The 23,792-nt window shown below is 41.7% G+C and overlaps 1 protein-coding gene across 1 annotated transcript in view; it reads left to right on the forward strand.

Moving 5' to 3' along the window:
• Positions 1-23,792, forward strand: part of LOC116036810 (nesprin-2-like) — a 149,830-nt gene that overhangs the window by 64,868 nt on the left and 61,170 nt on the right. The window contains exons 18-30 of the mRNA XM_035994929.1: positions 5,724-5,888; positions 6,756-6,896; positions 7,351-7,452; positions 7,644-7,820; positions 9,509-9,667; positions 9,794-13,417; positions 13,788-13,922; positions 15,992-16,117; positions 16,795-16,988; positions 17,377-17,458; positions 17,934-18,034; positions 18,173-18,293; positions 18,482-18,772. Coding sequence (XP_035850822.1) covers positions 5,724-5,888; positions 6,756-6,896; positions 7,351-7,452; positions 7,644-7,820; positions 9,509-9,667; positions 9,794-13,417; positions 13,788-13,922; positions 15,992-16,117; positions 16,795-16,988; positions 17,377-17,458; positions 17,934-18,034; positions 18,173-18,293; positions 18,482-18,772 — 5,418 coding nt within the window. The remainder of the gene's footprint in view (positions 1-5,723; positions 5,889-6,755; positions 6,897-7,350; positions 7,453-7,643; positions 7,821-9,508; positions 9,668-9,793; positions 13,418-13,787; positions 13,923-15,991; positions 16,118-16,794; positions 16,989-17,376; positions 17,459-17,933; positions 18,035-18,172; positions 18,294-18,481; positions 18,773-23,792) is intronic.

Consider the following 23,792-nt stretch of genomic DNA (forward strand, 5'->3'; position numbering starts at 1 on the left):
GGGTCTCTGATATGCTTTGGAGTACCAGTCAAATATTTTAGACCAAAAATTTACCAATGAAGAGCAGGTCCAAAAAGCATGGGACAGTGTACCCTCAGACATATTACATCTGTCACACACTGGGGAGACTGATGGATATATTCTATGTAATCTGACTTTGGAGTAATGTAAGCGATGGACAATCTTAAATTGAATTAACTGGTGTCTACTGTTTATAGAGCAGGAATGAATATTAGACAAACAGGTGTTCCACATGGATTCAGATATTTCCACACCTAACTCTTCTTTCCAAGTATCCCTAGTTTTCACAGTGTGCGCAGCAATACAGTCATCAAATAGACGTACAATTCTCGAAATAAGACGCTTGGAGAAAGGAGGGCTTTTACAAATATCATAAATTTCATGCTCCAGGGGTAGATTTTGAAAATCTTCAATTTTTGATTGGGTGTAATGCCTAACCTGCAAATACCGAAACAAATGGGAATTAGAGAGATTATATTTTCCTTTCAGTTGGTTGAATGATGCAAATTTACCGTCAATGTACAGATTGCTAACTGAGACCAAGCCCTTCTTTCTCCAGTCATGGTATGATATGTCATGCCAGGGAGGCAGAAAACAATGGTTAAAGCATATAGGTGTTTGTACTGATGTATTTGGTAGTTTTAGAAAGCACCTAACCTGGTTTAAAATTCTTACTGACTGTTTTACCACAAAGCATAAATTCTTATAGGACTCTGGCTTTTCGAACTTGGAAAATAATATGGCTGGCAATGAAGAATTATTCACAGAGTTGGCCTCCATCTTAAGCCACAAAGGGGCTGTAAGCATCTGATTATCTAGGGATCCCTGCTGCCAGAACACTAATGCCCTAACATTGGCAGCCCAGTAATAGTGCTTAAATACAGGCAAGTCCAACCCTCCCTCTAACCTAGACTTCTGCAAGTGTGCCTTCGAAATTCTGGCATTTTTGCCATTCCAAATGTAAGACAAAATAATGGAGTCCAAGTCTTTAAAAAAGGCTGCAGTGAGATAAATGGGGAGATTTTGACATAAGTATAAAAACTTGGGAAGGGAGATCATTTTAATTGAGTTTATGCGTCCAATCATTGATAAGGGAAGAATTTTCCAACATTCAATATTTTGTTTTAATTTTGAAATAAATTCTGCGAAATTTAATTTAAATATTAGTTTTGGATCCTTAGGTATAGTCAAACCAAGGTAGGTGAAATGATCATTAACTATTTTGAATGGAATACTTTGTAAAAAACCTGGTGAATAAGTATTAGAAAGAGGCACAAACTCACTCTTTGACCAGTTAATCGTGTACCCTGATATCCTACCAAAAGACTCTATCAACTCAAGAAGAGGGGGAACTGATTTTTCAGCATTGTATAAATACAATATTATGTCATCAGCATATAAACTGATGAGCGTTTCCACTCCTCCAACCTGAAGCCCCTTCACCTGTGGGTGCTCTCTTATTGTAACAGCGAGCGGCTCCAGTGCAATAGCAAAGAGCGCCGGAGACAATGGACAGCCTTGCTGAACCGAGCGTTGCAAAATAAAAGGGGCTGACCGATCACCATTCGTCAAAACAGAACAGCACGGTTCTACATATATCAGTTTCACCCAAGAGATAAAAGTTTCCCCGAATCCAAACCTGCGCAGTGACTCAAACATATAAGGCCACTCGACCTGATCAAAAGCTTTATGTGCGTCGAGGGACAAAATAGAAGCTCCTTTGATACCACTAAAATCAGAGTAAATAGTATTGAGTAGCCGCCTGACATTAGAAAAAGAGAGTCTGCCGGGAATAAACCCTGTCTGGTCAAGATGTATGATAGAAGCCAAATATTTGTTCAATCTAGTAGCCAGGATTTTAGTTATTACTTTGCGATCAAAATTTTGAAGTGCAATTGGCCTAAAATTTGCAGGGTCAGTTTCGTCCCTGCCCTTTTTTAAAATTAAAGAAATGTTTGCTTCATAAAGGGTTTTTGGCAGTTTTCCATTACTTTTAGAATTATGCGTCATTCTGAGCATAAGTGGTGCAAGAATATCACAAAATCTCTTATAGTATTCTGCGCAGTAACCATCGGGCCCAGCAGCCTTGCCTGATGGGAATGACTTTATGGCATTGATGACTTCCTGCAGCGTAAAGTCTGAATCAAGACATTTCGTAGCAGCGTCACTCAATTTGGGCAATGATATAGAGTCAAAGAAATCATTCAGATTAGATTGCGAAACATTGTGTTTGGAAGAGTAAAGCTCAGAATAGAATTCCCTGAAACGACGGTTTATGTCAACAGGATTGGTTAGAAGAATGCCTGTTTTCGACTTAATACCACGAATTGCTCTTGAAGCCTGGGCACCTCTAAGCTGTTGCGATAATAGTTTACCGGGTTTATCCCCAAGCTCAAAGTGTTTCTGCCTTAATTTCAAAAGTAAGTTCTTAACTTGGCCACTCATAATATCATTGTATTCATATTTAAGCTTCAATATCTCTTTGTAGTGCTCCGGTGATTTAGAATTTTGGTAAATTCTTTCCAAACTAGGAAGAGCGTTGCCAATTTCAAGCAGTCTCCTCTCTCTCTCCTTTTTAATGGCTGAGGTGTAGGAGATTATATCACCACGCAAAACGACTTTTAATGTTTCCCATAGGGTCAAGTCAGACACTTCACCATTATCATTTAATTCTATAAAGTCTTTCAATTTAGAGGTTATATTGTTAACAAAGTTGTCATCGCTTAGAAGGTTTGGGTTAAAACGCCAAAAATAAGTCTGTTTTGGGAGGGAAATATTTAATGATATTACTAAGGGGCTGTGGTCAGAGATCAAAATATTATGATATTTGGAATTAGTGATTTGAGAAATAAGGTTAGAGCTAGTCAAGAAATAATCAATCCTACTGTAGGATTTGTGAACATTTGAGTAGAATGAATACTCTTTGCTTGTAGGATGCTGAATCCTCCAAATATCTACTAGACTCCTAGTTTTCAAAAGATTATTTAGAAGCTTTACAGATGCAATTTCAGGTGCTGGTCGTGTAGATAATCTATCTAAGAAAGGATCTAGATAGCAATTAAAATCCCCGGCTATTATTATGTTTGAGTCACTGTCGTCTGGAAGCAGATCAAAAACCTTTCTGAAAAAATTGGGCTCGTCCGTGTTCGGACCATATATATTAAGCAGGGTTAATGAGAACGAGTTTATAGTGCCAGAGACCAATAAATATCTACCAAGAGGGTCGTTGTTAACAGAAGTTACCTGAAATGGGATATTTTTTCGAAACAATATTGCCACACCACGGGCATGCGAGGTAAATGGTGATTGATATATCTGAGACACCCAATTGCATTTCAACCTATGTTGCATAGCTGTTTTGATGTGGGTCTCTTGTAAAAAAATTATATCCGCAGAAAGAGATTTCAGGTGTTTAAAAACTTTCCCCCTTTTGACTGCATTACCAAGCCCTTTCACGTTCCATGAAATCAGTTGTAAATCTCTGCCTCCTACATGCATTTTACCTTGTACTTGAGTCATTTTGGAAAAAAACAAAAAAGTACAATTGCTGTTGCAATACCGAATACAAGTGAATAAAACATGTGCATCTGAGCCGAACAAGAACAACAACACAGTACCATATCCACCCCCCCTCCCTCACCTCCGCGTCCCCCGAACTTGACGCGTATCTTCCCTTCTTGGCCAAAACAGGAGCTGCTGGACAAATAGTAGGCCGACCCAAGTAGCGCCCTCCACCACAACGTAAATATAGTTTTGAAAAATTGAAACCTAGTACCACGTTGAAAAACAAAGTAAAATACGCCTTTAAAAGAAATTGTCCTGCACCCTGGTGTATCAATAATTGTCATGGTTCTGGACAGTCACTTATCGACACGCAGTTCGAAAAATGGTCAACAGTGTGTGGCGCATTTAGCACAGAAGAACGAGCACGCTCACCTTAAATAGAAAGTAAAAAATGTTCATCGCGTTCTTTAACCATCTGCCGGAGCGCTACGTTCCTTCGATGAACGAGCCGCTTCAGCTGCCGCTGGATCATTGAAAACCTCGGGAATATTCTCCTCCTCATCCCAGTACACATGAAGCCTGGCCGGGTAGCGCAGGTGATGTTTAACTCCTCCGTCTCTCAGAGCTTTCATCACATCTCGGAAAGCACGGCGCTGGCTCATCACTTCGTTGGTATAATCAGGGAAAATTAAAACTTTGTTTCCCTTGTACTCCATTGATTGCGTCCTGCTGAGGCGTAGAATCTGCTCCTTCACCTGAAAATGATGAATGCGAGCTATTTTTGCGGCGGTTTGCCACCCGCCGCTGGTTTGGGTTGCAGAGAGCGATGCGCACGATCAACTTTCACTGGATGTGGAAAGTGCTGTTTACCCAGCAGTTCAGGAATAAGTTTGGAAACAAAATCAGTTGGTTTTCCTTCTTCTGAATCCTCTTTTATACCAACAATCTTGATGTTGTGTCTGCGGGACCGTGCTTCTAAATCCAGTAGTTTGGTTTGAAGCTGGCTGGCGTACTTTGTTAAGTCTTCGCACTTGGCTTCAAGCACTTCCACGCGTTCTTCAAGTGCACTGGTCGTTTGCTCTTGACTGACCATGCGGTTTTGCAGGTCAGTTTGCACGGAGAGTACAGACTGAAACTTAGTGTCAAAGGCATCAAAGCGTTCATCGAGTCTCCCCAGAATCGTCTCTGACATTTCCTTACACATTTCCTTGCATATCTCGTACATTTGAGTTTTGTCTATGGACGTGATATCTGAAGTGGTAGCCGGAGGTTTAGCAGAGGGCTCGCTGGAACGGTTATCGCTGGCACTAGCCCCGCTAGCATTAGCCCCGCTAGCATTAGCACTGTTGATGTATCCATCGATGGTCTTGGACTTTCCAGGAGGGTTTCTTTGCCGCGACATTTTCAAATTAGCGAGGTTCAGCGGATGAGATAGGCAAGCGAGCAAAAAATATCAACTTTTAGACAGTTTTATCGTGGTGTTCGGTAATTTTGCATAAGGTGCGGTGGAGAGCACAAGCTATGCACGTCTACATCTTACGCGTGCGCACTAGCGCCCCCATTCACTCAGATCTTTAACCCGAGTCTTTAAATTGACTCACGAATCGCGAGTCTCTAGTATCATTAACTCGGATCAGTTGAGTCCTACTACAATTCAGTCTAAAATGATAACAGCGCCGCACACAAACCTCTTGCAACATTAGCCATCTTAGCTGCAAAAAGCTTTATAACTTACAATTTCGTAGGCAACGACAACTTCACAAGTCAACTCAAGCGACTGAGTGAGCAGAGAGACAGTCCCGACCCGCAGACTCTCTGCAGACACTCCTCTTCTAGTTACAGGGGTTGCGTGTCAGCTGCTGACTGCTTTGAGTGACACACGAGTGAGCGCTCCAAACCTCTTTCAATTAATCTTCTATAACCCTGCAACACTTATATAATAACAATATAGTCTTTTTATGTCTGTGTCCTAATCGGTTGCATGTTTTCATACTAAAGGAGCTTTACACACAACCTTATAACCACAGCTGAATATGTAATCACTGTAATCATCCCCCCAAGCGTCTACTAAGGAGTCTGCTAATATGTCACCATCAAAATTTTAAAATTGCCTACCCTTACAGACATGCATCTTTCTACACACATTTATTTGTCTCCTCCCTGTTGATTATCATTGCTATGTTCATGGTTTTGTTAAGGTGACGTCTGAGTCTCTGGCTGAGTGGGGCTCCAGACAGGCCCACCTGAATGAGGTGGGTAACTTCCTGATGGAGGCAGCAGACCCTCAGACCAGCAGGAGCCTGGCAGAGGAGCTGCGCAGACTCAACATGCACTGGGCCGAGTTCAACAAGAGAAACACATTTGTAAGTTACAGAACAAAAAAAACCTGGTTAATGAGAAATCAGATGATTTGTTGTCAATTAATTTACTGTCAGTGGATTAACCAGTATATTTCTGGAACATAAAAATAATGCAGATCATATGTTTAATAAAGCATGTACCATATATATATATGTACTATATGTTAACTTCCTGCCGGGCTAATTCCTTATCAGGGTGAGTGGCTTTGTTGTTAAATGACAGCCTAGTTTTTTCTTGTATATTTACTGTCAGGTGACTGTAGGTAGTTTGATGACTTAATGTCTCAGACCTTTGGAATTAAAGCTATGCTTGTCCCATTGTTATAATTATTCCCACGCTGTGATATTAAGGAGTGTCTTTGAATTTGAAAGTTGTACTCCACCTTTTACTTTTTGTGTGGAGGCAATTATAATTGCAAGGTTTTTAAAGTCTGCGATTACAGTGTATTAATTCAATTCAATTCAATTCAAAACAGGAGAGGAGCCTGATAGCTGAAGGCTCTGCCTCCCATTCTACTTTTAGAGACTCTAGGAACCACAAGTAACTCTGCATTCTGGGAGCATAGTGCTCTAGTGGGACAATAAGGTACTAAGAGGTCCTCAAGATATGAAGGAGCTTGACCATTTAGAGCTTTATATTATCATACGGCTTTTTTATTTCTTGCATATTGGACAGGTGTTGTCGGTGAAAATCAGACTATTGTATTATGTCCACTGTGATATTAAAGTACAGGACGCAAGTGTCCATTAAAATGCTGGTATAAGACCCTATACATAAACAAGTGTGCTATGGTTCTATCTTAGATAGCAAGCTTCTGTTTGTCTTGTAATCTACCTGTTATTTAGCTGCTTTATTTGTGCTTTTTTCAGGACAACACGGCTGAGCCAAGTGCTGACATCCAGACTAGACCCCAGGACATCCAAGCTCTGAGCAGAGAGGCCACTCTCCTTCTCAAAGAGCCTCTGGAGACCATGGCAGGCCCCTTACGCACCTACAGAAAAAGAATACAGGTAGGACTAATGGTTGGATAAATAACACCTTGACAGGGTGGAGTAGAGTCATAGCTGTTCTTAACTATTAACTGTCTTAATGTCTGACTGTCACTCAGCCCTGAGCAGATAAATATCATATGGACAATTTTAGAGCATTTGGACAAAGTCTGGTGTCTCGCTTGCCACATAGCCATGTACCTCTGAAATGTTTTATACGACTCATATTTGTTCAAAATTATTTTATTACTAGATTAAGTCAGTGACAACCTCCTGCGAACAACAGAGCTGTTCAGAAAATTACTACACCATTATATCTACGAAATCAACATTATCAATGACACTTTTTGATAACAGAGTTTAATGATTACATGTGAAACAGCAGTCTGGTCAGATTCAGAAATAACTTATGAGAATAGAACTTTGAATGACCAGATACGTCTCTAGAATTGACTGTTTGCTTTTTTTTCTTCAGCTCTTAATGAGGAAAATAAAAGAAGTTGATCTTGAGGCTCTGGCTCCCTCCCAAGAATGCCCAGCAGATCAGTTACAGAAACTGAAGCTTGCTATACCTGAAGTAAGAATGATTGCTTTTCTTTAAATACTTCCTTCATACAGCTGTGTTTAAAGCATTCAAGTCTTTATGTTTTGTTCCCCTGTATATCACATTTTGTCACTAAATAGCCACTGACAGCTACCATTTGTGAATATACAGTATGTACTCTAAGTTTATCTGTTCATTACCATCCATTCCCTTAATGTCACCAGGTGATGCAGACCTTGTTTGAGGCAGAACATGTGTGTATAGAGCTGCAGCACAGTGTATCGGGTCTGGACAGCCGCCTGGCTGAACTCCTGCACTGGGAGACTGAGGCCCGGGAGCTCTACCAGCTGCTGAGGGCCGCAGAGCGACAAAAACAGCGGGGCCAGGACCCACGAGCCAGGGTAAGATACATAGATTACAAAGGCTGTTCTGCTGTGATTGTCTATGTAAATGCATTTACTCTGAAACAGTCAAAGCTCCAGTGACAAGCTAATTGTTCTTTCATAAAGAACCCCTTATCTGGAAGAAACCTAGGGTTAAATTTAAAACATTGCAGCTCTTGAAGGGGGAGGGGGGAATGGGGTTACCTTATTTTAAAGGATATTACTACGCGGCCCAAATTAGACCCTTTATTAACCTATGTTCTCCAAATTTTCAAGCCAGGTGGAAGGATATTGAACTCTCAATCATGAAGGACCCTCCGATTCACGCATTTCTGGGCTGTACGAACCTAGACAAGCTTATAAAGGATACTCAAAATCCGTGGATCAAAACCCAATTTAAAATTTGGAATAAAGTAAAAGGAGAGTATCAGTTAAATGATAAAATACAGATAATCAAATGATGTGCTTTTGACCCTGGTTTCAGGCCAAATTTGACGGATAATCGTTTTAAATCATGGATTTCCAAAGGTATAACGACTTTCTATTCACTCACAGAAAATGGAAAATTAAGGGATTTTGAGGGTCTGAAAAAGGAATACCATCTTGAAAACTCAGATTTTTTCCGATACCTGCAAGTACGCAATTATTTTGAACATAGTATTAAACCTAAAAAAGACCTTAATGACCCAATATTAAAAGCAATTTTGGTTGCATACAAAAATGCTTCTGTTAAGGGGATTATTCTAAGTTTTACAAAGGTATCCTGGTGAAAAATACCCACTCCACAGACTACATAAAAGAAAAATGGGAAAAGGAAAGCAACGTGCTGATACCTACAGATGATTGGTTAAATATATGTGAGTTTCAATGGAAATGTACAAACTCTCATACATGGCGCAAGTTTAATTGGAAATGTCTCATTCGTTTTTTTATAACACCGAAGCAAAAAGCACATTTTGACCCAGGTGGTGCTAAATGCTGGAGGCTGTGTGGTGCTCGGGAGGCTGATCACTGGCATGTGTTTTGAGAATGCCCAAAGATTAAACCATTTTGGACAGAATTTCACAAGATCTTAAATACTATACTCAACAATAAAGTACCTTTAGAGTTTTCCTCTCTTTTTTTGGGGAATTGTGAGTTCTTGGCTAGAACTGCTGATAAGTATTTATATGCCATTCTTACATCTGCCTGCAAAAAAGCATTTACAAGACGTTGGCTGCTTCCCGACCCTCCCACAGTCTCAGAATGGATAGATATTGTAAACGGGATATATGTAATGGAAGCAATTACCTTTTCCATTCGTCTAAAGAAAAGTAAATTTGTTAGTCTTTGGTCCAAATGGGTCAAATATGTAAAGCCCTTAAGATTAGACTTTGTAGAGGTGCTGAATTAAGGATCCTGTGCTTTTTATTTATTATTATTTTTTTCTCATCTCTTTTATGTCCCAAACAATGTAGTTATTTGTACATTTTGTAATGCACAAGTTTTTTTTTTTTTTTTTTTTTTCTCTCTCCCTAACTGTTCAAAGTATGTATATGTTCTGTTAAAAAAAAAACAGCAAATGGACAGATACTACTACGACTTGTATACTGTATTTCTACTTTGCGGATTGAAAATAAAGAATTAAAAAAAAAAAAAAAAAAAAAAAAGAACCCCTTATCTGGAATTGAGGAACGCTGATGGTTGTTCACCATTTATCCCCCCAGGTCCTGATTTCCCGTGGTCTACAGCTGGAGGGCCAGGTGGTCACAGAGGAGCAGGACCTGCAGGTGATGGTGATGACAACTCAGAAGAACTCTCCTATCCAGTACCTCCACGCCTCTGCCATGCAGGACCGCGTGCGAGCCGCTGTTGCACAGTCACAGGTCACTTTTCTTTTCGTAAATTGAATGACCAAGCCAGTGAGTTTTGCACGATCTGTACTTGAGAAAGTAGGAAACGGGAAGAGCACAGCAGAGAATATTATTATATGTGTGTGATTTCAATTCCAGGAAGCTGTAGGTATGCTGAGCAGCCTGGGAGCCAGAAGAGACAGAAGCAGAAGCCCTCCAGAAGGGTCTCCTCCATCAAAAGTCTACAAACAGGCTGAAGAAAAGCCTCAACATCTGAGACAGTCAGACACACTCAGATGGCTAACTCAGCAGCCCAAGACAAAGTTAGTTTCTCATCATGAAACCTTTGTGCCAAAGATAGTTGTGCAGGAATACAGAGAAGAAAAGGTGACTTCTCCTCCACTGCCATATACCTACGCACAAGCTGTGATGCAGACCAGGACAAAGTCGCCACCAGAAGGCCAGGCTCAGGCATGGCCAGAGACCGTTGCACAAAAACAGCAGACTCAGAAACAAGGATTGATACAGCAGCAACAGCTACTACAGCAAGAACAACTTAAAAGACAGCCGGAAAAAGAGCTACAACAGCAAGAACTCAAGCTACAGCATCCACAAGATGTGCAACAGCAGGGGGCGATGCAAACACAACCACAGCAACTGCAGCAGAAGCAGAACCAACAACATGTGGAGCAGCATGTAGAAATGCATCAATATCAAGTTCAGCAGCAGGTGGTATCAGACAAACAAACATCAGAGCCCCACAAGCAGACTTCACTTCAACAACCACCTGTAAAGAAACCGCATCTCAGCTCCCAGGAGCTTCAAAGCAGAAAGACTCAGGCCATGAAGAACCGGCCCTGGCTTCAGAAGCATAAAACTCCAGATCCAGAACAGGATTCCACTCAGGAACCAATTCAGACTAGACAGACTCAGCCACAGTCAGACAGAGAAACAGCAGCATCAGTTCAGGTTGTTCCACAGCATACAGCAAGTGCCAGGCCACAGCCTGAGGCACATGCAAAAGATACTAAGCAGCCACAAAAACAGCAAAAAGATCAACAAAAAGAAACACAGCAACCTCAAACTCTAAAGCTGCAGCAGCAGCAAGAACATCTGCAACATCAGCAGCAACAACAAAAAGAGAAGCATCAGCAACAACAACCACAGCGACTGGAAAAACAGCAAAAGCAACAGGAGCAATTGCTGCAGCAACAACAACAGGAAAAACAACCACAGCCTATTGTAAGACCAGCTCAACCAGATACAGACACCAAGGCTAAATCTCAGACCGTAACTATGGCTCAGCCTCACCCACAAACAAAGGCCCAAAATCAGACACAACCCCAAACTCTGGTTCAGTCTAAATCTCAGGCAGCCTTTCAAGTGCAAGTGCGGTCCACAAGTGACGGTCAGCGACCACTGAAGACCATGTCCCAAAACAGAGTGAGCCATAGTCAATCACAGACAAAGGTTTTGCCACAGCCCCATGGCCCCAGTAAGACACAGTCATTGACCCAGCCACAGACACAACTACAGCTCCAGCCCCAGGTTCAGACTCAGTCCCAAACATGTGTCCCAGCTGGACCTCAGGCGTCTATGCAGCCACAGGGTCTAGCCCTTAGCCCAGCTGTAGCTCAAGTGCAGACATGGGCTCAAGTCAGACCTTCGTCTCCTATTCAGGCTCCACTGCAGGGCCAAATTCAGCCTCCTGTGCCATCCCACATTCAGCTTCGTAGTCATCCACAGTCATGGGCCCCTGTCAGGCCGCCTTCCCCTAAGCCACCAACACATGCCCATGTTCAAACCCATCCTCAGCCAAAGACCCAGTCTCAAATCCATGCCCAGTCCATGGCCCAGGTTCAAACCCATCCTCAGCCCATGGCCCATCCTCAAACCCATGCCCAGTCCATGGCCCAGGTTCAAACCCATCCTCAGCCAAAGGCCCATCCTCAAACTCATACCCAGTCCATGGTCCAGGCTCAAATCCATGCTCAGCCAATGGCCCGACCAAGTCATGCCCAACCTTTGACTCAAAATCAAACCCAAGCTCAACTTGTAGTTCATCCTCAGGGTCATTCTCAGCCTATGACTCAGTATGCCACACATGCTCAGCCAGAGGTCCAGCACCCAGGCCATATTTCCCAGGGCCAAATCCATGCTTGGAGTCAAGTTACAGTATCATCCCCAATGTCTGTCCAGCATCCACAGGCCACAGCACAACCTCCATTTTACCCCCAAGGTTACTCCCAGGGTCAGTCTTCATCCCAGCAGTGGACACTCAAACAAGAGCCACAAAACCAAGCCATTGCCCAGCAGAGGCATCCAATTCCCCAACCATACCCTCAGCAAATATGTCAAGCTCCACAGTCTCAGGCTTATCCAACACTTCAGGCTCTACCACAGTGGCCCCAAGCTGGGCCCCAGCAAGGACCTCAAGTTGGGCCCCCCATGTATTCTCACATGGGGCCATCCTTTCCTCAGCCTCAGATGCAAACCCAACCCTGGGCTCAAACACAACCCCAAATGAGACCTCAGAGTTCCATGCAACAACAACCTCAGATGACAGCTTATAATATGTTGCATATCCAGACGCAACAAGGTCAAGTTCAGCAACAGACTTGGGTTCAAGCTCAGCCTCAACTTCAGCCCCAGCCTTATGCACAGCCTCAGTGTCAGCAATATTCACAGGTTCAGCATCAAACTCAGCATCACCCACAGCCTCAGATGCAAGCTCAAATACCTCCCCAATCGCAACCACCACACCATGCCCATCCTTCACAGCTTCAACTCCACTCCCAGCTGCAGGACCAGTCCCAAACACACATCCAGACCCAGTCATGGGTACCGGGAAAGCCCCAGGCCCAGACTCGTCAGCCTCAGCTCAATCTTAAGTTGCAGCAGCCACCTCCACAACCCAAACATCAGGCCCAGCTCCAGCCACAACCAAATATTCAGTCACCAACTCAACCAAAAGGTGAATCACATCCACAATCCAAACCTGTTGCCCAATTGGCACCACAACCAGGGATTCAATCACCAACTCAACCTAAGGTTCAGTCACCAACCCAACCCAAGGACGAATCACTGCCACAAGCCTTAGCTGAGCCCCAGTTTCCACCTCAACCCATGGCTCAGTCAAAAATGAAGGCTGAATTACCACCACAACCCAAATCACAGGCCCAAACCGCACCACTACTCAAGGCTCCATCACCAACTCTACCCAAGGTTCAGTCACCAACCCAACCTAAGGCCCAGTCACCACCACAGGCCCAAACAGCACCACTACTTGAGGCTCAATCACCAACTCTACCCAAAGTTCAGTCACCAACCCAACCCAAGGCCCAAGCACTGCCACAGCCCAAACCACAGGCACAATTGCCACCACAGCCCCAACTTCAGGCTCAGTCCCCAACACTACCCAAGGCCCAAACTGCACCCGAATCTAAGGCCCAGTCACCCCCACAGGCCAAACCTCAACTTCCACAGTCAAAACCTCAAACCCAGTCTCCTCCGCAACCCAAACCTCAACAGTCCCAACCTATTCTCCTCTCCCAGGTCAATGTTCTTCCTCAGTCCCTGGCAGAGTCACCAGACCTGTGCATTAAACCTCTGGCCCTGGCCCAGGTGCCTTCCCAGGCCTACACTGAGGCTTACTCCAAGGCCCAGGCTTTGGCCAGAAATGGCTTTGAGGAGGCCAAGCACTGTCTGCAGGAGCACATCCTTGAAACCATTAACGTTTTTAAAGACAAATCTATATCAGCCGAGCAAGCATCAGTGAAAGAGGTAAATGTAATCACTTCTGTATTGTAATATCATACTCAATGAGTAACCTTGGTACTCTACATTGCCAATTGATATTACAATTAAAACAGTTTACCCAGTCCATAAAAACTACATTTGATGATTTAAACACTCAGTGGTGGGTTGGTCTTTCTTTTCAGATAAAATATGCCAAAATACAGCAATTCTTTTTTCCTGTTACAGTTTTTAACTGAAGTTTCTAAATGAAATATGTTAAAATATAATAGAATAAATGTTATTGCCTTTGAATAATTTTCAAGGAGCCAGTCTGCAATTATATATATATATATATATATATATATATATATATATATATATATATATATATATATATATATGTCTTTCCCCTCAGGAGACTCTGAAGACCCTGGACCCAGAGTTGCTAGAGGAGTTCTTGAGAGCAGCCAAGGGCATGGAGGCCTTTTGTACCCCCTCACAACTCAGAGACATGGAGTTATTTACCCAGTCTGTCAGGACACAGTGGGAGGTAGGATACACTCACTTACTGTGGGCGATTGTTGTTAAAGGGGTGATAGAATGATTATATAGGGTATTTCACACTGTTCCTTAAGATCTCCGAATAGGGTATGTAACATTGGTTGGGCTGAAAATGGCCCGTGTGCTGTTCTATGCGCCCTAATGCAACCCTGTGAAATAGCCCTAGAATGAAACGAGAGGTTTTCTCCCTTATATGGTATTCTCATGAATATTTAGATGAGCTGCGTGCTGATTGGTTGGTTTACAATGAAGCTGCAGAGCAAAGACACATGGTTGGGTGGGGTGAACAACACAGAGCACAGCAACACAATACCTTTTTCTCCTTTTGAGTCTTACATTCTCTTTTTTTTATTTTTTTATTTATTTTTATTAATTTCTGTGGGTCATCATAATTTGGTTCCTGGAGTCTGACATTCTCAGCGCCACCTTTCCCTTTTCCTTTTTGGCTTTCCATCATTAGACTGTTAACGTTACCGCTAGACTTCCAAACGGCCGCAGCGCCGCCGGAGCAGGAATGGCTGGAGCAGCCGAGGCCCGAGAAAATATCCCCGGCTGGCTTCAAACTTCATTCCTGCTCTGACACATAAACTCATCAACTAATGTTACTGTACAAAGCACCAGAGACACAGTTTAGTTACAGTTTAGTCATCCTCCAGTGTGTCGCGCACACACACACACACACACACACACACACACACCAATGCAAAGTTTCGACATTTTCATTATAACTAGTGTTGTTGTACCTTGGGACATAAAAAACCTCCACTTCCAGACAAGGAATCACAACTCGCGCTGTAGCTAGTTCAGTGTCTCAGCGCGGGGACATTTAGCGGAGAGTGAAGCCCACAGGCACACAGACAGAGAGCAGCACAACAGCAGCAGCAGCAGCTCCAGCAGCACACCGCCCATTGCCCGCACGTTTAGAAGTCTATCGGTAATGTTAACAGTATGTGACAGTGTGTGAATCTAATGATGCCCGCTGCTGCGGCCCGCCATACGGGTTGAGCAGAGGCTGCACAGTTTGACCAGCGGGCAGCGCCCGCACACCGGGCTGCCGGATGGTGTTGCTAAGAACTATTATCAGACCGGCCCTCGCGGCCTCGAAACACTACCGGCCCACCGGGAAAAGTCCTGACTCTCCTAATTGCCACTCCGCTACTGGTTAAGTGTGTTATTTACATTGCAATATAAATGAAAACATAACTTAATTTATTAATATCAGGGAACATGCCTGCCACACTTGCGGTAACTAGACCACCAACTACCGCTGACCTGACGGAGCTCCACGACCGGCAGCATGGTGCTCTGTACCCAGCGCACAGTCATCTTTTCTGGGGTAACTGAACCACTAACTACCGCTTACCTGGAGCACCACGACCGGCAGCCCACAATGAAATCTGAAAAGTGTCAGCATTCCCTGTACAGCCTGGAACACTGCATTTACGATTTCAATATCCTTGAAAAACTTCTTTGTAATTCCCCTGGAAGTGCAAAGCTCGCAGCTAAACTAGTGTCTGAGATCTGCGTGACCTACATTCAGAACACCAACTGGTCTCTTGTACAGCCACCGAGTTGACGTCAACTATTAGCTTCGTTGGGATTCGCCTGTTTTCAACTGCAGTTGCAAATTGTGAGATTTGCATAGGAAAGAGGTGTCAATGGGACTTTGAGGTTCTCTTGTATGCCCATTTCACCCACCGAACTGTCATTATTCAACTATGACAAGGTAAACTCGGTTTTACATTCTATCACCCCTTTAATGTGTGGGACTTTAATAACTGTTAACACAGGATTATTCACATTTACTAGTTTTAATGAGGCTTGATTGTGTTCTTTGAGGTTAAAATGTTTCAGATAATTGCTTGTGCATTTCAACAAAAGATTTACTACAACTGTTTTACATTTTCTGCTTTTGTCAACTTAAGATATGAATATCAGCTAATTGTTTATTTGCACGTATATAAAGCATTAATACAATAAACTTTTTTATTGAATACTATGTTCTAACATGTCATGTGTTTTTTTTTTTTTTTGCATTCATTTTATTTTTTCTCCCAGGCTGTGAGAGCTGAGATCTCAGGCTTTTTGCAACATTTACGTTTTGAAGTAACAAGGAAAGACTTTAACAAAGCTGCCCTGCAGTGTGAGATGCACTTAAGCTCCCGCTTAGAAAACCAGGTCCAGGTAGCTAAAACTCTTGGCAGGTGTGCTTTGGTGGATGGGTATGCAACCAGTTTATCTGCTCTGCTTAACTAACCTTTTTTCCTCCGTCTTTTTTGTATGCCTCCAAGGAGACTCTGTCAATGGGACTTGGTAATTGCAATACTTAATTTTGGTTGCTCTTTAAAAGAGTGCTGTTTGTTGGGTGTTTTTGAAGTACCATATAACCTTATTTAGTATCTGGATTTTATTGTAACTTGCTGGGCCAGAGAAACAAACACTGAAATCATACACAATATAAAAAACTAAATTAACTAATTTAGATTAAATGCTCAGCAATCATACACTACAAAGTAACAGTAGAGAAGAAATCACATTTTCAGTTAAAGATTCTAACAGCATTGTTTTATTTTATTTCTTATCTGTGGACTGCTGTCATCTTGTTTGTTGCAGTATGTCTGTTAAGCTGTCAAAACCAAGCTTGAGACATTAATGAAATTCTGTAATATTGGATGCTGTTGAGCAGGACGAGCAAGTTAAAAATTTCTTTTTAAGTCAGTTCAGATGTGTATAGATCAACAAAAACACTGAACTAAAACAAAATAGGTTTCTAAGTTAAAGTTTGAATTGGTAGTATTAATCATCTAGCTTTAACATGCCTTTTGTTTATTTAGTGTTTGCACTCTGTCGACATTCCCCAGGCTTGTTTCTCAGCAGAGGAAAGCTTTGCCCAGGCAGGGCAGCACCTCGAGGCCTTGAAAGAGCTGTGTGACACCCTGAGCCCTGAGGATGCTCACCGCCTGGCCCAGACTCAGCTGAGGGAGTGTGAGACGAGGCTGGCTGCCATCCAGCGGCAGTTCAGCGGGGACCAAGACACACCACTCCCTGATTCTAGGTGAGCTATTATTAAATGTGAAATGCAGTCTTCTAAACAGCAGACAGTGAGCAAGTAATTTATTCTTTTACTGAATCTTATCCTAAATCTACCTACCTTACACCATCTTAACCTATTGGCAGATTTATTCTCTTGTCTTCATTAAAAAAGTCTGAATATGCAAATCTGAATAAGTTAAGATAACCTATTAAACGTGATGTTTGGAGATAAAGAAATTTAGCAGTGCAATTTGTCATTTACATAATTTGATGGTCCTTAATCTTCAAAAGCCAAATGTCCCAAAGCCACTTGTTGATGTTTAAAGATAGATGCTGTCTTGTGCAGCAGTTAAAAAAAAAAAGTAAAAGGAAACACAAGGGAAATGATTATCCTCATGTCTGTTTCACAGGATTCCTGTTGCCTTCAGCGAGGATCTGACCACACAAAACGAATCTACAAGACCAAGTGACAAACCTCATGTCTCCACTGAGGTATGACTCACTCCCATTGAAACTGTGTAATCTTTATATTGAACTCAACAATTAGAGCTTCTTTGGAACGTTTGCAGACTCTGTTAACACTTATACAGTCACAACTGTTTCACATTTTCGTGTTATCTGCATTTATACCTGTAAGATTATACAGTTACACTTTACTTGAAGGTATCTACATAAGAGTGACATGACACTGTCATGAATGTGTCATAAACATTATAAACAAGTCATAAACGTTTATGACATAACACTTCTTTTAGTAAGTGTCATTCGGTTTTTGTCATGACAAGTTATGGTTAGGGTTAGGGTTCATGTGTCATGACTGTGTCATGACAGTGTCATGTGTTCATGACAGTGTCATGTCACTCTTATGTAGATACCTTCAAGTAAAGTGTTACCGATTATACTGTCTTCTACAGATGTCCACTGAGCAGAGGTTTGAAATAACAGAAAAAAACTCTTATTTTTTCAGGTTCTTCAAGTGACAATGAATACAGTCTGTATGGAGAGGAGGGAGGTTGAAAAGCAGGCATCTGTAGAGGAAGAAGTCACCAAAAAGGAGGCTTTAGAAAGGTAGACTAAATTCAGTGTAGTCTAGGCTTTGATAAGCTAACATAACATAAAGAGTATTGACCTAAACTATTTGGAGGTAAGTGTTAGAAGTAACCTGTTTTCTTTTTTTGTTTGTTATTTCTCATAAAAACTCTCCAGATATGAGAATTGTAAGAGGTCTCTGCAAACCCAACTGGCTAAAAATGAACAGAGTATCAAGGATGTGCCCTCTGATTCCGTCTCTCTGAAAGGCCTGCATACACGGCTCCAGGAAATCCAGGTACAATATCAGTTTGTGTGTATCAGATACAGATTTAGATGATTCATAATAATAATAATAGCAGTTGGTATGATGAACAGTAGCAATTATAGTACTAATAGAGATGAGAAATAATAGCAGTAATAGCAGTACTAAGTGAATCAATCCCCATCACATGCCAATAATTTTGAGTTGAACTCCTTTCCTAGTTCTTGAGGCAGGAGACAGAGTCTCTGTGGTCTGAGTATGCAAACCAGTGTTCCCAGTTGAGCGGGAACACTGGTCTTGAACAGGGGAAGGCCGAGCTGCAGGAGCAGTGGCGCAGCCAACAGTCTAAACTTCAGAGGATGGGCAGCTCGCTGGGCGCCGCCCTCAGACAGATCGACTCCACCGAAAACCACATGGTGGACTTCACCGACCGCCTGGACCGCTACCTGAGACAGCCCAAAGACATCACTGCCTTCACACTGGCCAACACCAACATCCTCAAAGATATCAAGGTCTTCTGTCAGCAATGAATACCTTTTATTTTGTGTTATTCAGTCTGTCACACAGAAGTCATGTAGCAATTATAGGTATTAATAATAGTGACTCCTCTCCAAGGCCTAGATTTACTTGCAGTGTATGCAGAAAACAGTGCCACATATATTATCAAAATAAACAAGTCAGAAACCCAAACTGATTACTGAAAATCACAATTGGATGATTAACACTAAAGGTCTGTTCAAACTGAACACAACTCACAAACATCCATGTGTTTTAACTTGAATAAAAATATGTATCCCAAAGCTGTAGGAAGCCAAGTCACCAGAGGAAAAAGGACAGAAACTTCTTCTTTCTATAAAGAATGATAGTTAATTGACTTACTACAAAACCCTTAAACACAGGTTAAATATGGGCAAATCAAGACAGGGAAAAATGCTTTGCTTCGGTCTGAATGCACCATTTCTCCCATCTAACGGTGAAATTGTATATGACAACCAACTGAATATTACTTTCTTGGCATTCGTCACGGTGCCACTGAGTGTAAAAGCGTGAAAGGTGGAGGTATGTCCCTCTTTGGCTAATGTATTTTATTATTTAAATTTTTATTGAATTCTTAATAGCAGAGTATACAGTGCCTGACAAAAGTCTTGTCGCTTATCTAAGTTGTAGGAACAACAAATAATAACTTGACTTGTAGTTGATCAATTGGAATCAGAAATGGTTTATATGAAAGGCAAAGGCTTCTGGATTATGCTTATTATACCAAAATAAAGGTTTGTATCATTCATTGAGTTTTATCATTGAATTAGGACAGAAAGGTCAGATTTGGCTTGGACAAAAGTCCTGTCGCATACAAAAATACAGTAATGTACGGTAGAAATTATACTTTATTGTGAATACACAAACATGCTACAATAACATCAGAGCATACGTAAAGTCATGGTGCCTTGGGAAAAAGAAAATGAGCTTGGAGGACTACATCCATACATCTCGGCAATGACTCAAATAACGTATTGATGAAGTCATCTGGAATAGCAAAGAAAGCAGTCTTGCAGGACTCCCAGAGTTCATCAAGATTCGTTGGTTTCATCTTCCAAGCCTCCTCCTTTATCTTACCCCAGACATGCTCAATAATGTTCATGTCTGGTGACTGGGCTGGCCAATCCTGGAGCACCTTGACCTTCTTCGCTTTCAGGAATTTTGATGTGGAGGCTGAAGTATGACAAGGAGCGCCATCCTGCTGAAGAATTTGCCCTCTCTTGTGGTTTGGAATGTAATGGGCAGCAATAATTTGTTGATACTTCAGGCTGTTGATGTTGCCATCCACTCTGCAGATCTCTCGCACACCCCCATACCCCAAACCATGATTTTTCCTCCACCAAACTTGACTGTTTTCTGGGTGAATCTTGGGTCCATGCGGGTTCCAACAGGTCTTCTGCAGTATTTGCAGCAATTGGGATGCAGTTCAATGGATGATTCATCAGAAAAATCAACCTTCTGCCACTTTTCCACTGTCCATCCTTTCACCAAGCTGTGGGCCTTTGCAAACGCAACACACTTTTTTAGTTGTCTTCTGTTTAATGCTGGTTTGTGAGCACTAATTCGGCCATGGAGGCCACTCCGTGAGAGAATTCGACAAACTGTTGTTATAGATACAGGGGTTTCTGGTGGCCAGCCCAGAAAAAGGGCTGGCCCTGGACTGTCGAAGCAACAAACGGTCCTCTCGAACAGTTGTCTTATGGGGTCTGCCTGACCTGGACTTGTCATGAACTTCACCAGTTTCTTCAAATCTTTTTCTTATCCTTTCCACTTGACATTTGGATACATTGAAGATGTCTGCCACCTCAGCAGCAGACTTGGTCTTCAGGCTCTTGATGATCAGCACTTTGGTCTGTGGTTGAATCTTTGGCATGTTGTGAGAGGTCAGGTTGCACTTCACATGAAGGTCTGGTGTGCTGGAGTTCTTTTTATACACACCCAGGAATGTGTTAATTACAGTATTTGTCACAGGTGAAACTCTAATCTGTGATTGGTTGAATCATATAAAGACACGACAAGACTTTTGTCCAAGCCAAATCTGACCTTTCTGTCCTAATTCAATGATAAAACTCAATGAATGATACAAAACTTTATTTTGGTATAATAAGCATAATCCAGAAGCCTTTGCCTTTCATATAAACCATTTCTGATTCCAATTGATCAACTACAAGATATTATTTGTTGTTCCTACAACTTAGATAAGCAACAAGACTTTTGTCAGGCACTGTATAAGTACAGGGTTGGTCATACATTTCAGAATCTTGGCATAAGCATATGACATGTCACAGAGGAAAAATAAAGTAAATATAAGGGGGAAATCCAGTCTACAGGAGGACGAAGACGCTATGCTGTATTTGGTCTCTGCTTTCTTAGGTTGAGTTTTCATTAGTCCTTGTGTAGGTCCAAAAAAGATCCCAAGAGGTCGTCCCATCCTCCTTGTTAGCCGACAGTTTGTGAAGCATAGACTCATAAGATGCTGTCTCCACCATTGCATTAGTCCAGTCTTTCAGATTAGGAGACACAGTAGTTTTCCCGTGTCTTAAAATAACTCTAGAAGCTGTGACCAAGCCCACCATAATGACAGAGAAAGTTATTTTGGATATATTCGGTATTTGTGATCTGTCCCCTAGTAAACATACGGCAGGAGTCAGGGGAATCACTGTACCTGACTTATTCAGGAAGTCCACAACTTTGACCCAAAATTGACTCATTAATGCACATTCCCATACACAGTGAAGAAAAGTTCCTACCTCTGTTTTACACTTCCAACACATTATCATTCATCAATTTCATTCTATGTAATCTCACAGGGGTATGATAATATCTATGCATGATCTTATATTGTGTGAACTTCCCTCTTGCTTCCCTTACATACTTTCCACAGTCTGCTAGTACCCCCAACCATTTCTCCTGTGTAAAGCTTATTCTCAGGTCTCTCTGCCATAACAATTTCACATTAGAGGACTCACCACTTACTGAATAATTTGTTAGCCTATAAAATTGTGAGGCCGTGCAACATTCCTGTGGCGCATTCAGATATTCCAAAATATAACTTTCTGAACAATTACCAATAAGGGATTTTACACAGTCCCTCATTTGCAAGTATTTCCAAAAATGTTGTTTGCCTTCGAGTTTAAATTGACGCGAGAATTCCTCATAAGACATGAATTGTCCATTTTTGTACAGGTCTCCTATAGTACATACACCACTTGAATGCCACTGCCTCCAATACACTGACGTTTTACCAATATGTATGGCAGGATTAAACCACAATGAAGCATACATCTGTACATATTGCGACAACTTATACATTTTGTGTACCTTGGCCCACACTTCATTAGAGTGCACAAGAATTGGGTTTGTTATTTTACTTTGTTGAGACAGTTGCTCCTTTGGACTAAATGGTAAACATAACTCATTCTCAATCTCCATCCAATCTAGCTTGTTATCTGTCGCTTTCCAATATTTGGCTAATTTAGCCATTTCAAAAGATATCCCATATAACCTTGGATCTGGTAAACCTAATCCCCCTTTCTCCTTGGGGGCACAGAGTTTACTTAGCTTTATCCTTGCTCTTTTCCCATCCCATAAAAACTGTTTAACTATATCATCATACTTCTTAAAAATGGCAGGCGGTATCATGATTGGCAGCATCATTACTAAATAGTTAAATTGAGGAGCTACTATCATTTTAATGATATTGACTTTTCCTCACAGAGTATGTTTTAGCTTTTGCCACTTCTCCAAATTTGTTTTAATTTTTTGCAACACCGGGTTAAAGTTTAACGAGGGCATCTCTCCTAGGTCTTGACTGAGTTTAATTCCAAGATACTTCATGCCTTGAGGTACCCACTTAAATTTAAGTTTTTCCACCATGTAATGGTGGCATGTGGAAGTCATAGGCATAGCCTCGGATTTATTCCAATTAATCATGTAACCTGACAGTTTAGAGTAGGACTGAATAGTATCCATCAAATGTGGCAAAGATGCCTCAGGGTCTGTCACTATGGCTAAAATATCATCAGCATATAGCAACAATTTATGTTCTTGTCGCCCACCCTTTACTCCCTTAATTCTCCCATTATTCCTGATACTAACAGCCAGTGTTTCTAGACAAATTATAAACAATAGAGGGCTCAAAGAGCAGCCTTGACGAGTGCCTCTAGACAGGCTGAAAAAAGGTGATATAACCCCATTGGTAATTACTGCTGCTTTTGGTTCTTTATACAATGTCTTTACCCATTGAGAGAAATACGGACCGAACCCAAAATGTGACAAAGCGGAAAAGAGAAAACTCCATTCCACCTCATCAAAGGCCTTTTCAGCATCTAGGGAGATAGCAGCTATAGGCACATTTTTAGACTGGGCAAGCCACATTAGATGTATTAATTTCCTAATGTTGTCTGATGAGGATCTGTTCTTCATGAAGCCTGCTTGGTTGGGATGTATAATATTAGGTAAAACTTGTTGAAGTCGTAGAGCCAGCACTTTTGTCAGTATTTTAAAGTCCAGATTAAGCAAGCTAATAGGTCTGAAATTAGATGGGTCTGTTATGTCTCTGTCTTTCTTTGGAATCAGAGATATTAAAGCTTCGTTAAATGTTGGCGGCATATGGCCTTTTTCAAATGCCTCCTGATACACCTTCACCAAGACTGGGGCAAGAATGTCTATGTACTCTTTATAATATTCCACAGGAAATCCATCATAACCTGGTGATTTCCCATTGTTCATTAATGATACAGCTTTCCTTATTTCTGCTACAGTTATAGGCAACTCTAACGCCCTTGTGTGCTCAGAGTTAAGCTTAGGCATATTAATGTTAGAGAAGAATGAATTTATTTGGTTGTCATCGCAAGACACCGATGATGTATATAGTTTCTTGTAATATTGTTGAAATGTCTCATTTATATCTTTAGTTGAGGTTACTACTTTATCTCCGTTTGATGGCCGAAATTATATTTGAGGAGTCTTTTTCTTTCACTTGTCTAGCTAATA

This window comes from Sander lucioperca, chromosome 18 (genome assembly GCF_008315115.2).
Source record: "Sander lucioperca isolate FBNREF2018 chromosome 18, SLUC_FBN_1.2, whole genome shotgun sequence".
In the NCBI taxonomy this organism is placed as follows: Eukaryota; Metazoa; Chordata; class Actinopteri; order Perciformes; family Percidae; genus Sander; species Sander lucioperca.